This window comes from Notamacropus eugenii, chromosome 3, assembly GCF_028372415.1.
Source record: "Notamacropus eugenii isolate mMacEug1 chromosome 3, mMacEug1.pri_v2, whole genome shotgun sequence".
In the NCBI taxonomy this organism is placed as follows: domain Eukaryota; kingdom Metazoa; phylum Chordata; class Mammalia; order Diprotodontia; family Macropodidae; genus Notamacropus; species Notamacropus eugenii.
This window is the reverse complement of record NC_092874.1, coordinates 32,832,534-32,850,672: the sequence shown is the minus strand read 5'-3', so window position 1 is coordinate 32,850,672 and position 18,139 is coordinate 32,832,534. Positions and strand designations below refer to the sequence as shown.

Sequence of the window (18,139 nt, the reverse complement as noted above, 5' to 3'; positions counted from 1 at the left end):
GATTTATTTTGCTTGACTTCATATTTTTACAACATTTTTCTTTTTTTCCAATGATGAATGGTAGGAGAGAGAAAAAATACATTTTAAGTGAAAAATAATTTTAAGAATGTTCATTCTATAGAGATTTGGATTTTGAATAATCTATAAGCCTCTTTCCTCTTTTATTTCTTGATCCTGAAACCATATTTTCTAACAAAATGTTAGCTTCCTCCCTTGTTCTTTCCTTTATATTGACATCATTATCAAGTTTTACGTTGACTTATTCTGAGACTCATCAGATTCATCATCTAATTCCCCTCCTTCATACACTACAATGTAGGCAAGATGGTTACATGTCCTAGAATATAATGTCCTCATGCCTAGAATACTTTTTTTTTCTTTACCTCTGCCTTTTAGATTTTCTGACTTCCTTCCTGAAATCCCACTTCCTACAGAGGCCTTTCCCAGTCATCTCAGGGACTATCATCCCCAGTGAGATTACCTTCCATTTACTCAGGATCATGCGATCTTGTATGGATCTAGATATCCACTTATTATTTACTCTATAAGAATGTGAAGTCTTAGAGCATAGGGACCATGTTTTTACCATTCACTGTGTCCCCAAGCACTTAGCACAGTGCCAGACACACAAGTTAATGCCCAATAAACACTTATTGATTTGCTATTTCATGTTGTCTTTGAATGCATGATAAAACCCATTCCAGTAACTCATATTTGAATCTCCAAAGATCCTGAGTCATTCTTTCACTTAGCTGTAGCTTCCTTCTATCCTCTAGCTTCATCTGTAAAGAGAATGTCAGTACAGATCAGTTTCACTTTCCTCAGTACAACCTCAACTCATAGATTGTTAGACAAGGATTGTAGAATAGAAGTACCAAAAGTTAAATTAATATCTGTGGATGCTCTAATAACTAAAATATTCTTATAATCACCTATTTTTTCTCCCTCTCAACCACTATGGCTATGGCACTGAAAATAAACCACATACGACTAAGGGTTATTTTAAACTTGCATTTGCTTCATGGCTTTCCATGGTCATAAAAATAGATCATTATTGACCAGTTTTTTCATAATGAGCTTATGGACAAGTAGCTCTTAGCTCTTCATTGGGAAGTAGACATAGCCTGTCAGTAAATCTAGAGTTGGAACATTTCTCCTTTGATGGAAGTTGTTGAGGATAGCATTATTCTGGCATAGTCTTCCATACATCATACTTCCAGCTTCCTCATCGAGCCAGACTGAGACATTGGGTAGGGTTTATGTGAAGGAGTCATTGGATACTGGTCAGTGAATTAAGGATGTAGTCCTGTAATCCTTAGATGATTGAGTGAATATGATTTAAATATGTCTTAGATTTTAGATTATTTACTAACTTTTTCAAAAAAGATAGATTCCCTCATTATAGACCTTCAAATGTATGAGATTTTTTGAAATGTCAGGATAAAGTGAGGAAGACCATGTGGTATAGATATGAAACAAAAGAAATTCACTAATGATTTAAAATTATTTTCTCTTCATTTTGTTGAATAATATTTATCTGGGAAGGCTGGGAAAAGAGTCACAAAGGGAGAGAGGTACAGATGAACAGACCTCTGCTATATTGGCTTGGATATAATAATCAATGAAATTAGGGTGCCGTTTGAGGTTAGGGGTATCTGATCCTCTACCTATTTTATTGAATGTTGAATTAGGATTAGATATTAGGGAGGTATTAGAATTCCTGACCTTTTACATTTTACATTTACATTTGGTAGAAAATATCAATATTTATTAAATAGTATTTTATAATATTATTTACTGCTATCCATAGCATATAATATTATGCTATATTAGTAATACTATTTATAAATCTATTTATATATTAATAATTCTTATTAATAATAAGAATCTATATAATGCTATAAGATTTAAAGTGCTTTACAAATATTATCTTATGTTATTCTTGCAATAACCATGGGAATTAAGTATCATTGTCATCCATATTTTACCATTAAGAAACTTCAGCAGACTGTGGTTGAGTGACTTGCCAAGGATCACAGGATGTCCAAGGCTAAATTTGGATGCAGGTTTTCCTGACTTCAGGTCCCAATGATCTATCTCCTGAACAACCTGTCTGCTTTTAATTTAAAAGTAAGCTTCCTAAATTAATGTTTGTCATCAAAATGAAAAGAAAAGGAACCTTTAAACATCATTAGATGATTCCTTTTATTCCATATGCACTGAAAAATTAATCCTCCAAAGTTTAATAGAGAAACACCTTCTATTAAGAAAGAAAATCAATAGCTGCCACTTCTGTATAAACCTTCAGAGGACTTCCCATTCATGTTTTCCCCTACCTGGCCTTCAGTTTATGAGTAGGCTGATTGTTCTGTTAATAAATCTGCCCTAGAGAACTGCAGTTTAAGAAAATACTGTTGTTACTGACTTTCATCACAGCCTACCAATAATGATTTACATCCCTACCAGCTGCCTTGTTAGCATTAAGCACCATGAAATTTCCCTGATGGCCTCTGAGCAGACAGGAAGAGCAGTATAAAACAGGATAAACATTTTCCCCCAGCCTAGAAAGACTGATAATGATAATTATGAGGAGGAAAGACTCAGTGTTCTGGAGTTTGTGAACTACTATCCTATTGGACAGCCTACTAGCAAATGGATTGGCCTTCATGTAGTAGGGAGTATGTGATGTGATGCGATGTAATGTGTGTGTGCATGTGTGTATATCTGTGTGTGTGTGCGTGCACGTGTGTACAAAATCTTCATGTCTAGGTTCCCTTGAACTAATCACTCAAGCTAGAACACTGTGAATGATTCATATTTAATATAGATTTTTTTAAAATTGGCATTCCTCTCATGGTGTTCTTTGTTGGCCATGAGAAGCTAGGATAGGTAAAACCTGAGAGCCTGTTGCTCAGAGAATAACATGAAGAAAAAAATCAGTAAATAATCACTTGCTAGTGAATCAGTTGTTAATTTAATGGAAAGAAATGGACATTTGATCCTCTAATTTAGGGATGTCCAATGTTGATTGGGAACATAGAATATTTAAAACTTTCTAAAATGGTTTATAAAGATATCCTAAGATACTAAAAGAAAAAAAAACTGATTTTAATCCAACTGATTCCTAATGAATAAATAACAGCAAACTAGAACATACTCAGAGAGGTGTAAGCATGATGATAAAGAACCTTGGGATCATGCTATATAAAGATCAAATGAAGGAACTGGGAAACGCTGAGCTGAGAAAAGAGAAGACTCACATGGACATGATAAGTGTCATCAATTATCTAAAGGACTGTCAGGTGGAAGACGATATGACATGCTCTATTTGGTCCCAAAAGTAGAACTAGTGGCAAGGGATAGAAGCAGAAAAACAGGTCAATTTTGGTTGGATTTAAGAAAAAAAATACTTCTTTACTCTTAGTAATATCTAAAAGTGGGATGAATTACCTTGAAAGGCAGTGATGCTCCTTCAGTAAAAGGATTTCAATAACATCTGGGTGACAGCTTCTGGTTAGACAAGTCTCCCCATGTGACACTGGGAAGTCATCTAGCTTCTCAGTGTTCTAAGCAACTCTTTAGGTCTTAGTATTCTGAGCCTATTTTTATTTGGGTGAATTCTATGTACCTCTTCTCAGAATAATATTTTTAAATGGATAAAATAAAATACATGGGATTACAAAGGAAAACAGTTACATTGAAATATAATTATCAAATATATTTTTAAAAAACCCACAAATTCACAAAAAACTCAAATTATCCAAGGATCTGTTGGGGGTTCATAGACTACACACTGAGAATTCCTAATCTAGGATTATAAATTGCAGAGAAATGCCAACTTGTATTAGGAAAGAGTCAGCCAGTCAACAAGCATCTACATGGACCTGCTATATATGTGGAGATAAAAAGAAAGGCAAAACATAGTGCCTGCTTTCTGGGAGCTCACAGTTAATGGCAGAAATAATATGCAAATGACTATATTCAAGTTGCATATACTCACACATACATACACACACCATATATACATACATACATATACAATACATTCATGAAAATCAATAGAAAAGAAAAAAACTAGGAATAAAAGGGACTGGGAGATGCTTCCGGATGAAATTAGAGTCTTATCTGGGACTAGAAAGAAGTCAGGGAATCTGAGGCAGAGACAAGAAGAGGAGAGAATTCCAAGTAAGTAAAAGAAATGATTATTTCTGTTATGTTCATAACCAGTTATTAAATTAGGAGTAAGGTTTTCCTTTTCTAGTTCCTCATTCTGAAGCCAGTCTCTTTAGGTTATTCAGTCAGCCTCTGAGGGCATTGCTGATAGATGAGGTTGCCCAAATCCTTTTTGATCTTGGGTGAGACATCAACCAACCAGAAGACCTACAAATATAATCCAGTCCAAGGGAGTTCTTGCCCTTGGGAAATAAGCCCCTGTCCTTAGGAGCTTCCATTAGAATTTAGGGTGACCTAGTTTATGAAGGGGAAAACCAACCAAAATGGTCTGGGTGGAGATGAATTCTTTTGTCCAGATTGCTACAAGTGACTGAGTCTCAGGATCCAGTCATGCTCTCAGTAAGGGAAGCTAAAGACTTTTTGCCCACTTCCTCATTAATTCATCCATCCCTCATTGATTGTTAAGAACTCAGAGTAGATTTCTACCCTCTGGCACACCAACTTTTCCAAAGGCTTTTCAACCATTGAATGTCTTGGGAGGTGGGAGGACATGTCTTGACTTCAAGGAAGGTCACTGACCCCACTCTATTGATTATTTGCTAACTATAATTAATACACTGAATATTAAATACCTCCAAATTCCTTTTACCTCAAAATTTTATTTGTCACAATAAGATTGTGAGGAGTAAGGAGGTGGGACAGCAAGGAAGTTTCCTTTTCTAGGATTTAGCCATACAAATGAATTAATGGCAACTGTCTAAGACTATTTAAGCTGTGAAGGAGGTGTAATCTCCTTCAGAGAGGTAGATCCTAAATGGCTGTGCCCTATACTGCTGGAATCCCAAGTCTGGTCCAACTGAAAAACATATACAACATATTTTGCAACCATCAATTCTGTTTCTTAAGTGGGAACTCATCTGACAATTATGTATAACACTAACATGGTTTATTTATTATTCTCCAATAGCTTGTTATGAGATGGTCCTCATTTCTTGAAGGATATGATGGCAGAAGAAATGTTCTCTAAGTCCAGGTTCCAAGACAGACCAACTTCAATAAATTTTGGGAAGCTCATTACTGTCTGGTTGTAAACGAGTAAGAATCTAGGTTGGTTGGCAGACTATCCAACATGATGCAAAAACTTTTTCTCAGAGTACTAAGTTATCAAGAATAATGTAGGATCACATGATTTCAAAGCATGTGCATTTATTTCTCTGATCCTTGTGAAAGATATTGGTTGTTAAGAGAATTATTGTAGAGGAAAGTATAAGAACTGAAGCTCAGAAAGTTGAGGTGATTTGCAAACGTTATATAGAGTTAGTAAATGGGACACTGTTGATTATCTCCTATTTATTCTATATGAAATCTATACATTGTTATTTCCGTGTAGTCTACCTCATTAGAGAGTGAGAACACTCTCTTTCTTTGTATTCACAGCATTTAGGACCGTTCCTGGCACATTGTAAGTGCTTAGTAAAGGTTTCTTGACTGATTCACTTCCTTAAACCCTGACCTTTTGTGTTTAGGTTCAGGGTTCTATGCATTGGGGTCAGTAGGTGACATAATTGATGAAGTACTAGTCACGGAGCCAGGAAGATGGATTTAAACTAGCTGTGTGACCCTAGGCAAGCCACTTAAGCTCTGTTTGCCTCAGTTTCTTTATCTCTAAAATAGGAATAATAATAGCACCTACCCCCCAGGGTTGTTATGAGGATCACATGATATCACTGTAAAGCACTTCGCACGTTGTGTGGCACACAACAAATGTTGTTGTTATCTACCCATTTCATTTACTGACATTTTTACCATATTACCTCCTTCAATATAATCCTGAAATGCTAAGCAAGTGTAGAGAATGAGTTACTGTAGGAAAAGTAGCCCTGAAACCTCAGGAGGTGTCAACAGAAAGTGAGTGACATTAACTCGATTCTAAAGAATTTGCTATAAACTTGGAGACAGACCCAAGAGGATCCCTAGCCAACTGCAACTGGAGAATTAACAAGCTACTAAAATAGCTGTGTTTGAAATCACATTATTTTTCCCTTCTCCAAAAACTTTTTGTTGGTGATTTATTTTGTCTTCCTAAAATAGACATCTTAGAAACCGCCCTGTACAATGATTACCGTAAACGTAACTGTGTGCCTAGGAGACATCTCTGGGATCATGCTTGAAGTCTGTAATTAGAATGACCTCATGATGGAATGTTGCCTCACTGAGTAGGGGGTATGCCATTACTGGAAGTCTTAAGCAGGGGAGGAAGGAAGATTTGAAGGAGCTTTTATTTTAATAAAGCTTTGGAGAACTTAAGAGTCTCCATGATGCAAGGGGACATTGGAAAAGGATTTTTTTAATACCATTAATATATTTAATAATTACCATAAAAACACACACTTTGAGATTTATGTTCGCAATCCACATTACATATATTACTTGTTTTACCATCACTTTCAGGCAGCCTGGAGTACTGGGCTTATAGTCAGGAAGACATGGGTTTAACTCCCACATCACACATTAACTTGCTGTGTGATCCTGAGTAAGTTGCTTCTCCCGTCTGGACCCAGGTAACTCCCTAGGATTTCTTTATTAAAAATCCTGCTGCATCGCATAATAACCTTCTGTGGTAGGTCATACAAATTATATTAGTATTGCTACCCTTTTGGATTAGAAATTATGAGAACCTTAGAAAATTATAGCTAAGTTCCTGTCTGTCTAGGATTGCTTATGACTGCTGAGCACGTTAGAATCCAAAAGATTTTGAAATACATTAATAAAACTTGAATATACCTTTACTTATTGATATCAGCTTTCACCATTTTGGTAATGGTCTTAAATATAGTCCTTATGTAATAGATGACTGTTAATGTTGTTGCGAACTGCTTAAACAGGCAAGTGTTGCCCCCCTTGGGTCTGTATTAACAACTTACTTTTTCGCAGACAAGTGCACAAATATGATTAGTTTTTGCAAATTATTCTTTATTCTGTTAGTGGTAAGTAATTTTTATATTATTACAGTATAAACAGATGCTATTTTCCGGTACATATTCAGCAATAATGAGCTAATTTAATGTGTTATAACAACAAAATAACTTCAAGAATAAGCTTCCAGTTCTAAGGCTTCAGGACACATGACAACCTACCCAAAAATGACCACCGTGTTTAGGGAACTATTCCAAAAATCCCTTGCTACTTTGGGAGCATTGTGACTCTACCTCAATGATTAGCAAGTGAATATTTTAATCCATGACAGCCCTATGTACACCTAGATGAGGAGTAGGACCTACAACCCATTCAACTCATTATTTCCCACAATGGCTAGCCACTACGCTTGAAATTTCTGATAATAGAATCATTCCTTTCAGGTGAAGGCAATATATACAGGAGGCTCCTATTAAAAAAAATAGAAGGATAAAGAAATAGGGAGGAAAATACAGAGGTATAGTGATTCAGAGATAGAGTTAGACATACGTTCATTGTGGGAAGGTGATCTTATGACTTGTGAGTGAAGGGGATTTAAGTGAGGGAGGGCTGTGCAAAGTCGCCAACCTCATTTTCTCCTCCATAGCCATCTGGGTCCAGTGGCCAGATACAGATCAGGACAACTGGAGATGATCCAGGATACAGTGGGAGACCTTGGTCATTTTAAACTAATGTCTTCCCAGATCTCAGTTTGTCTGAGGGAACACCCTTGTTTGTCCTTCCTTCTTGAAGAGGACTGATATCAGGGAGGTGATGCCATGAGAGCTATACAAAGTCACTAGTCTCACTCTCTTCCTCAAAGCCATCTGAGTCTAGGGGCAAGATATTGAAGAGTTATTTTGAAGTTGTTTGGAAGGGAATGTTGAAAGAATTCAGCTGGGTTGCTGCCTCTATTTTGTCATTTTTGATAGAGCAGGTTTCTATCTCTTTTCTATGATACCACTCTCCTAACCCTTTACCATAAGCTTATCTACTGAGAACCAGAGAAAAAGAGAAAAGTTACCACAAGTAGGCAAGCCTATAAAAAGGGATTATAATAGAAAAAGAAAAGCAAAGAAGAGATGCTGAGATCCTAGGGTTTATAGCTTAAATGAACCTTAGCACTCATCTGAAATGAAATGTCACACAGTGAAAAGATCATGGAGTTTGGCATCAGAGGACCTTCAGTCAAATCACTCTGCCTTAGTCACTGAAAACCACTGTAACATTGGATACATCTGTTAGCTTCTCCAGAACTCAGCTTCCTTTTCTGTAATATGAGGGACTGGCTAGATACTGAGGTACCTTCCAGCTCTAAGCATATGGTTTTATGACCTAGTCCAACCATCCCTTCTTCATTTTAGTTTCAGAAACTAAGGGACAAAGAGAAATTAAGTTATTCATTCAAAGTCATGTTGAAATTAAATGACAGCCAATATTTGAACCAAGTTTTTCAGATTTCAAGTCAAGTGCTCTTTCCGATACACCACCTGAAAGCTGGCTGTGTAAATTCTTATTAATTGCTAGATTTCATAACACCTTTGCTGGAAGCACTAACAAGTTTAAGATCCTCCCTCCATTCCACACACCACCCAAGAAGGCATTTTTACAAAATACCTTTAGTCTACCAAAGATGCTCCACATTTCTTTTATTTTCGAAGAGACTTTAGTCCTTTTCTCAATCATCAATTGTGGTGCCCATTTTTTACCTAATGTATTCATGCATCCAGTTCCTTAAGAATAATATTAATAAAAGATAATATTAATAATAAAACAATAGCTCACACTTGTGAAAGGACATATGTCATGGTAGATCAAAAGCAGGAGAAGTCAAATTCCTGACAAACACTAGATGTGGCTCTGGGAGGTCACTTAACCTTTCATTGCCCCCAGAAACTCTCTGGGACTGTAAATTGGAGAAGGTACTGGCCTTCGTCAGTAAAGGTAGCTTCCTCGTTCAACACTTTCCTATGGCTTAGCACATCCCAGCTCAGAATTATATGGTGCTTTGAGATTAGTAAAGCACTTTACACGTTATGTCATTTGATTCTCTCTGTGAAGTAAATGCTGTCAGCAAGTCTTTCTTACAGATGAGTCAATCAAATCTCAAAGAAGATAAGTAACATGGCCATGGTCCATGGTCACCCATATAATAAACATCTGGGGCAGGATTCAAACTCAGGTTTTCTGTGTTTCAAGTCTAGGGCATTATTCATTATGCAACATAATTTCTTGTGTTCAAGATGTTCATACATTTGACATTTGATGAGGAATTTGGCCTTGGAACATGTTCTCAATTCTTCATCAAAACCTAGTTCTATCTTTAAGTAACTTCACAGTGGTATTGGGTTGAATTCCAATGGAATGACCTCAGGACTTTGATCTTAACCTCAAAGGGGAAAAATAAAACTCTTGCTTCCTCTAAATTAAATCAAAGATTTGAGGTTTGAACATTCTCTAAGACCACAACATGCTGTACTTCAAAGTTAAATACTAATTTTTTTCAGGTTTCCTCAAAAATCTCCAATTGCCCTTGGGCTTTCTGCTTGTTTCTTAGCCTGCCTCTCTGATCAGAAATGACACAGGTGACCTAGAAGGATTTTTTTTTAAATTGTTGCCTTCCAAAAGACCTTTTGAAAATTGAACAACAATAACACAAAGATGGCACTGTGATTCTTTGAACATTCCTTGTTTTTTATCTGTGATATCTCTCAAGTACCTCTGCGGACACCCACTGAGCTTTACTATACACACTGAAAGTATATAGAATTATGACTTTTTAATGAACTAAGTTTAAAAAAAAGCACAGCATCATAGCAGAGTTTGGTAAAGTTTCTTGAGATCTTATTCCAGGTCTCTGTTCTAGCTATTAAAGATAGTCATTCTCTAGCAAGTTAGAAATAGAAATAAGAGAATAGGGAATAGTTCTCTTATGGCGAAAATAAAAAAAAAAAACATAGTTTTTTTTAAAAAATATATATCTGTATAATGAATTCATCATACACTCTCAAAGGTATTCCACTTTCATTTGTTTTCTTCCAGACTTTCTTTTGTCCCTTTATGTGCATTAAAAAAAGTTTTTGATGATGACCTTTTCATTCTTTTTTTGTGGGGGGAAAGGTCAGCACTATCTCTAGTTCTGCTATTTATTTCACTCACTTTGAAATATTCCATCTCCAATAGAAGGAAAAGAAATACAATCTTTGAAACAAATAATCCTGGTCAAGCAATGCAAATTCAAACATCTGCCTCAGTCAAAACAAACAAACAAAGAAACCACTGTACCTATAGTCCATTATATTTTCTCTTAGGGGAAGGTAACATGGTTCATCATCAGCCCTCTGGATAGTCAATAACTTTACTCTGTCATCTTTAATCTTATACTACATTCTTAGAGAGCTACCTAAAGGACCCAGAGGTTAAGTGGCTTGCCTAGAATCCCACAACCGGTATGTACCAGGTGAGGAGAAAATAAACTTTTCTGTACCAAATATCATATGTTCTGCTTTTAGTTATTAATTGTTATTTCCTGAGTCCCAGTTTTCTCTGGATTGAGAATTCTGGCTCCAGGAACATTCTTCCAGACCCTATCCAAAAGACAAAAATAACATATAGAAGTCCCACAAATAAACTCTGCTCCTTCCTACAGTAGTTTAAGACACCCCTAGGCTTGGTACATACTGTGTGACTCATGAGGCCTTCAAACCTTTAATGAACAAAACACTATGCTGAGCCAAAGGGCTGGAGGCTGGCTGACCAAGTCAAGGGAGTTCTGTTCTATATTTACCAGCAGAACTGGTGATTCAAGAATGCCTGACTGTTAGGACATAGATATGTGGAGCAGAATGGGAAAGCCCCTCAAGATGAAACCAGGGTCAGATCTGCCCTTTCTGTGGGCTATTAAAAGAAATGAGAGGTTAAAGTAGATGAACTCCTAAAAGAAAGTTGGGACCTCTTAGGTTTCTAGACCCTGGTTTAAATCCCTCCGCCTTACAGGGAATTCTTCAAAAGTGACATCACCTACATATTTTGTTGATGCAAACATTTTCCAACTGTACCTGGCACTCCCAGAACTATTTTAGAATTGAAATATTCAATTATCCATGTTTGCAAGGTCTGCTTTGTGAAACAATCAGGGAACTTCTTAAACTCTAGAGTTTCCAGTCCCCTTCTCCTTTCCTCCATCAATTGGTATACACTGAATCAATGAAAGCTAGTTTTATGATCATCTTAACAAAAGGGTTGATAAAGATACATTGACTTTAAAAATAATTGTTATTACAACATAAAGTGCATTAGGATTGTGAATTAGCTACTTTAGATGGTCAGTCATTTAATGAGTTTTTTAATGAGCTCTTACTATATGCCACGTATTGTGCTAAGATGGTCTACATACCAAGGGCTCATAAACTTTTCTCCATGATGGACCCCTTGGGCAGTTTGATGAAGTCTATGGACCCCCTCTTGGAATAGCAAAATGCATTGGATTGAAAAGGAATTAAATTATATTGAAATATAGTTATAAAATGTATTTTAAAAATATTCAGGGTTCAAAGGTTAGATCCCTTCTCTACAAAATTTCCTCATTCCATTGGCATCGGAAACTGAGTGTTGTGAAGCCTTCCTGTTGTGCTGCTGATCCTGAATCTGGATGTGTGAACAATTGATCATTAGGGTCCCTGCCACTGATGAAGAAGTGGATTTTCAAATTCCAATGACAATAAAGGTTACAAGAGAGGAAGGAACACTGATATTGCTAAATGACCATGTCCAATCATATTCCCATACCATAATGGGAGGAGTGACAGGAGCTAATAAGGAATGGGTTTGAGCTTACTATTATAAATTTTTACTGAAATTTTAAGTAATTTTCATTGATGAGCATATGTGTGTGTCAAAGGATTTATATGCTTGTTAAAAGATATATATGTAGGCACACATATACACACACACATATTTGCTTGTCAAAGGGTTATATGTATGTGTATCTATCTATATCTATCCATATCTGTCTATCTATATCTGTATCCCTTTTCCCTCACCTATAACCTTTTCCTTTTCTCTATAACCTTTATCTCACTGGGTGAAAAACAAAAAAGAAAAAAAAAACATAGAAATATTTGTATTTAAACACAACAAATCTGCGTGTTGACTGCATATCAAAAAATGCCATGCTGTATACCTAGCACTGTTCATCTTGTGGATGTTTTGTGGAATCACAGTTGATTTTTGCATTTATGAGAGTTTTAGGTCACTTAAAATTATTCATTTTGAAATGTCAATATCACTATACATATAGACACCCTGATTTCTCAGAAACCATCTCCTTCATCATCTTCTGGCACAATAGTATTCTCTTGTGTTCCTGTTACTACCGTTTGTTCAGTAATTTCCCAATTGATGGGCATGACTTAATTTTTTCAGTTCCTAGGCAGGTACCTTCTTGTAGATCTCAGATCTGAAACTTTCCTACCATATACAGAGACTTGATGAAAAAGCAATTCACCATTTAACATGGCTAAAAAAATTCCCAATGTTCTGAGTCTTTCTTGTATGTACTGACCCAAGAGAAGAGGAAATACCTCCTTTTACCAAGACATTCAAGTATTAATCCATCAACCACTAGCAAGAACCCACAAATACTTAGAGCTCTATGATAAAATGACAGGCCAGTTTTCTCTCGCAAGCAGTTCACATTGTGATATACCTTTGGAGATTCGGATTTCCTTTGTTTATCCCAACAGAAGCAAACTTCTCGGAAAAATCCGAAGATGGAATGTTATATACAAGTAGGTTTCTTTTCCTTCTTTATTTTTAACTTAACTGAGATGTCAACTCGAGTATCTGGCAATATGGCACCTAAATCTGGAGCCTAAAACCTTGTACAGTTTTTGAAGAAAATATGGTCAAGGCTATACAATATTATACAAGAGCTTGTGACCTAGGACATGAAAGCCACATCGAAAAAACCTAATCCCTTCTATTTAAAAAAATCTAGGTCTATTTCATTGCCAGAATTAGTTCAGACCATTTTAAACTCCTGTCTTGTTGGGCCACTTATCAGATTAGAATGGCAAATGGGTGCTAAATTTCAACAGGATGAGAAGGAGTCAAATTGGGTAGAGCAAAGAGAAAAGAAAAGATCTGTGGTAGCTGGGAAATCAGAGTTCTAAACTGATTTATTTGGTTAATTGTAATTTAGAGAGATAGAGGCTTCTAGTGGTTAGACAAACTCAAAGTCATAAACTCAAAGTCATAAAAATCTACAGTTATTTCCCAGCAATGACACATACTGTCAAGTCACTTTATCTTCAGCATTCTCAGTAACTCTTTAAGACTATAAATTGCTATATGAGAGTGATCCTACAAGGTTCTCTGACTCCTGAGCCTAAGCTCATTTCACTATATTAGCCACACTGTCTCCCCACATTGACTTGAACACCAGCATGGTTTACTGAGGTAGGCATGGGAAGCAGACAAGCAACTGAAGAGAAATATTGCTCAAACTAACGCACAAATACCTTCAGCCAAAGATGAAACATTGGCATTACTGGCTCTTTGACACTCAAACTTCCTAAGGGTTTGAAGACGGCAAACCAACTGTAACCAACTGGCAACGCTGGTAATCCTCATATTCTAGTAGATCTAGGATTCTTACCACATATCAACTATCAGTAAGCAGGCTGACAACCACCATCTGTTCTTCCTTGACCTGTCCAGTATGAGATGTGGAGAGCACTTAGAGATGATCATACTGTTCAACCTAAACATTGTACAACTAAATAAACTGTATCTCATAATGGGAAAGTTCTAAGTTAGATTTTATGGTCAAATAACCTACTGGGCAAAGGGAACTCGAATGCTTCTGAATGTGCTTCTAACTAAAAGTATGATGACTAAATCTGGATCCTGGAGACAGTCTCCAATGGAGTGAAACAGGGCTGTATACTTGCTCCCATGCTTTTTAGAACGATGTTTTTAGTCATGTTGAGAAATGCTTTCAAGGAGGATGAACACAGCATCAAGGTCAACTACTGTACTGATGGCAAGTTCTTCAATTTGAAAAAGCTACAAGCCAAGACCAAAGTGGAGGGAGTGTTGGTGCATGATTTTCTGTTTACATATGATTGTGCACTCAATGCAGCCTCTGAAGCTGAGATGTAACAAAGTATGGATTAATTATCTGCTGCCTGTGTTAATTTTGGCCTAATAATTAACACTAAGAAAACACAGGTGCTCCATCAGCCACCACCACCACCATCAGTTACAACAAATGAAGAAGTTTTGAATGCTATGGATAAGTTCACTTACCTTGGTAATGTACTTTCCAGGGATGAACACATTGACAGTGAGGTTGATGCATGCATTGCCAGAGCTAGCTCAATGTTTGGGAGGCTCCAAAGAAAAGTTTGTGAGAGAAGAGGTATTAGACTTACTACCAAACTGAAGGTCTATAGAGCCATTGTGCTGAACTCATTGTTATATGCTTGTGAAACATAGACAGTCTACCAGTGCCATGCCAGAAAACTAAATTGCTTCCATTTGAACTGTCTTAGGAAGACTCTGAGCATTGCCTGGCAGGATAAGATATCAGACATTGAAGTCCTTGCTCAAGCTGAACTGCCAAGTAATTCAAACCATACTTCAGAGGGCACAACTCCGATGGACTGGCCATGTTGTTTGAATGCAAAATGTACGCTTGCCAAAAAGATTATTTTATGGAGAACATGCATGGGGGCAAGCAACCACATGGTGGCCAGAAGAAATGATACAAGGACACTCTCAAGGTCTTTCTCAAGAACTTTGGATTTGACCATGCAACATGGGAGACACTGGCACAGGACCACTCAGCATATGTGCCCACATCAGAAAGGGTGCTGTGCTCTTTGAGCAAAGCAGAATTGAGAGAGCATAAAGTAAATGTAGGATGCACAAATTGGGATATCCATCCCACATATTCACATGGACTATCTGTGCCTAACCTGTGGTAGAACATTCCAAGCTTGTATTGGTCTGATCAGCCAGAGGAGGACACACTGAAATCTCACTTTACAATGGTGATGTCATTTTGGTCCTCTTCAAAGACGAAGGACAACAACCATCTCATGTGGGGAAAGTTCTAAGTTAGGTCTTATTGTCAAATAATCTAGTGGGGAAAGGGGACTTGAACACTTCTGTCTGTGCTTCTAACTAGAACATAATTAATAATTCTGGATGCTGGAGAAAATAAATGGGAAAAAGGCCATCAAGTCAACTTCCCTAGACAAATTTGAGATATGGGGTGTGAAGGGTAGAAATACCTTGGGAAGAATTTTGAGCTTGGAACTCAAGTCTCCAAAGGCAGAGACATCAGCCAGTAGGGGGTTGAGGAAGAGATCCTGGAACACTTTAAAGCTGCACTGCAGTTGATACCACTGTGGAATGGAATAAGTTGGAGTCAGGCCAGAATAGAATTCACCTAGGGTAGGACTCCTAATCTGGCAGCTTGCTAATTTTACTAATTATTCTCTATACTTCAGGCATAAACTCAGTTGTCCTTATCTACTGAAGGTATTGGTACTGTTAGTAGCTTTAAAATGTCAGCATTCTAGGTCATTGCCCCAATTGCTCCGCCTTAGTTATGATTGCTTTCACTTCTCTGCTTGATGAACACAGATACACAACATCTGGGTTGTGGAGATAGCTTCTTTTTTTTCTGATGTTCCATAACAAATTTTATGGTCATTGTTGGCAGACTATCAGATTCAAGCTCTTAATTCACAGCCAAGTTAACTTATAGCATCTGGTAAGAAGAAAAAAAATCAAAATGCAAATCTGGTGCTAATCTGCATGAACTCAGGATTGTAGGAAAAGAAGGAGTTTGAAACTGTGGATCCAGAACAATTCTACTATTGTCTCTGGGCATACAGAAAACTAAATGTCTTGGGAAAGCTGGGGTATGTTAAGAGTAAATGGATTGATAGGACAATAGTTTAAAAGGAACCTCGCCAGACCAGCTAGTCCTGAGCCTTTATATTAATATGCCTTCTCACTTCTCTAATTTTGAGGCTATCCTTGGATTTGTCGTCTCTACTTTTCCATAATAGCAAGTCCCTCCTCCTTCTCTATGATACATGTACTCAAAATTTTACCTTAGGGTAAGAAATTGAGAGGATACAGACAGCATTCTCTTTTCTCCTCAGCCTCTTCTCCTCTACCCTAACTATGGGAATGATGCCATCATCCTAGGTCACTTTCTCCCACCAGCTTCTGGTGATGCTATCACACCAGAATCTCCAGTCGCCCATTACTTACTCTAAGACCAGATATTGCTCATTGAAATTATGATATTTAGTTCACCTATGGCCACGTACTGAATGTCTAAAGCTTCAGATCAGTTGTCTCCTTTCCATTCTAAGATGGGTCACTTTCAAATCCTAAAGATAAGGCCTCTGACAATTAGAATTTCAGATGCCTCAATCAAGGACTTCTGACATTAAATTTCTCTGGGGCTTTCTCTACACATGTGGCAAAGATACTATCTGCTGTCATGCAAAGTTAGCATTTCACACGTGAGCAGTAAGAACGGAGATGGTGAGAATTCTCTACATAATGAGACTCCAGATAAAAAAACTATAACAGATTATGCCACACAGAAGCACAGAGCAGGACATGCTTGCACACACATATGTGCACACACACATGTGCACACACACACATGCACACACACACACAGTTGGACACACATAACACATACTGCCAAAAGAGCAGTTGGATGTGACCAGTTGATATCACTCTTTGTCTAGCTCCTTTTGTGCTGACTTGCCTTCCTTATGGCATGCATCTTGTTGGCCTCCTCATCACCTTGTGATCCTGGCATTGATCCTGTTTCTAATTCAGACTGTACTTCCTGCCTTGTGACCTTCACTTCCAGGACCCATCTCCCCATTTCTCAACTTGCCCAAGGCCTAACCTCTCAGGCTTCCTAATGATCTTGCAGTAGAGACCCCTTGTATGTGTTGTCTCCTCTTATTAGAAGCTTTTTGAGAGCAGGGCTTTGTACTTAGTAATTTACTTAAAAATGCTTTTAAAATGCTTCCTCATTCATTCAAATCACAGTGTAGGACTGATTAAACCTGGATGCAAAGACTATCAAAGCACCTCTGGAGCAACTGAAAGGATCTACATATGTTTGTGTTTATAGATGTGTATACACACATATGTATATGCATGCATGATATGCTTGTATTCAATATAATTGAGTTCCTTTGTAATCCTCTGTATTTTATTTTATATGTTTTAAAATTTTATTTTAGGACAAGGTCTGTAGGCTTCAACAGATTTTTCCAAAGGAGTCCAAGACACAAAAAGAAATCAGTAATTCCTGTTTTAATTTAAACATTTTCATGCAATTGTGATGTCCCAACTTGAGTATTTTTGCCCTCTCCTGATCTTTTTGTATAACTTCATATGCATGTATTAAAATATATGCATGTATATGAATATGTATTTACATACTTAAATATATAACATATCAATTGCTTTTTGGTAAAACTATAAAAATAATTTCATTTTCTTTATATGTTAATTGGATTGTAATTGAAAGTTGGAAACAATTCAAAGATCTCCAGGTCTTACCATAGTACTTGATACATAGTAGGTGCTTAAGGATTGGTGGATGGATGGATGGATGGATGGATGGATGGATGGATGGATGGATGGATGGATGGATGGATGGATAGATGAATGAATGGATGGATAGTTTAGATAAGCTATAGCTATGAAAGACTCTCCTCCAACTCTCACAACATAGACTAAGACCAGGGAATAACTCAGAAGGTACAATCAAGGATAAAACCTTAGCTTCCCTTATAAAACAGATGGATGCCAGCTGAGGCTCTTTGATGTTCCTGCACCCAGACCTCCAGCAGATCAGAAGCCAGACATGGAAAAGAAAATGTGCTCCCACCTCCAAAGCCATGGGGGCCCTCAAAGTCTTGAGGAAACACACGGGGTTATAAATTTTAAGTTA

At 37.1% G+C, this 18,139-nt stretch overlaps 1 protein-coding gene across 12 annotated transcripts in view; it reads right to left on the bottom strand.

Annotated features, from left to right (window-relative positions):
* Positions 1-18,139, bottom strand: part of ZNF385D (zinc finger protein 385D) — a 368,989-nt gene that overhangs the window by 130,503 nt on the left and 220,347 nt on the right. For 5 of the 12 annotated variants that reach the window (XM_072651193.1, XM_072651195.1, XM_072651194.1 and 2 more), the window contains one exon: positions 15,429-15,542. The exons of the other annotated variants lie outside the window; for them this stretch is intronic. In XM_072651193.1, coding sequence (XP_072507294.1) covers positions 15,429-15,542 — 114 coding nt within the window. The remainder of the gene's footprint in view (positions 1-15,428; positions 15,543-18,139) is intronic. 12 annotated transcript variants of the gene reach the window in all.